At 32.1% G+C, this 420-nt stretch overlaps 1 protein-coding gene across 1 annotated transcript in view; it reads left to right on the forward strand.

The window, feature by feature from the left end:
• Positions 1–255: 255 nt before the first annotated feature.
• The window catches only part of LOC106868856 (cilia- and flagella-associated protein 100-like), a 24,902-nt gene continuing 24,737 nt past the window's right edge, over positions 256–420 (forward strand). The window contains exon 1 of the mRNA XM_014914299.2: positions 256–420. This exon is cut by the window's right edge and continues 17 nt beyond it. Coding sequence (XP_014769785.1) covers positions 407–420 — 14 coding nt within the window. The 5' untranslated portion in view covers positions 256–406.

A 420-nucleotide genomic window follows, 5' to 3' on the forward strand; every position in this document is an offset into this window, starting at 1 on the left:
CACAAGTTCATACATTATGGCCACATATTTATGCGTATAAATATGTGTATGCATGTATGTGTGTGTGTATATGTATATATATGTATGTATGTATGTGTGCGTGTATGTGTATAGGTATATATATATATATATGTATGTATGAATATATGTATGTATGTATGTGTGCGTGTATATATATATATATATATATATATGCGTGTGTGTGTGCATGTGGAGAGTCATAGAGAGTTATCTCCTCTTAGATAATCAAGTCACCGTGGGCGCTGTTGATGCTTTTGTTGCTATGACAGCAAATATATTTTGAATGGGTTTGCAAAGATAATAATAATAATAATAAATAACAACAGCAACAACAACAATTATTATCATTGGGGACGTTGCCACGACGAGAATCTGACTTGTTACGATGGAGGAAGATAA

Source organism: Octopus bimaculoides, chromosome 26, assembly GCF_001194135.2.
Source record: "Octopus bimaculoides isolate UCB-OBI-ISO-001 chromosome 26, ASM119413v2, whole genome shotgun sequence".
Classification (NCBI taxonomy): Eukaryota; Metazoa; Mollusca; class Cephalopoda; order Octopoda; family Octopodidae; genus Octopus; species Octopus bimaculoides.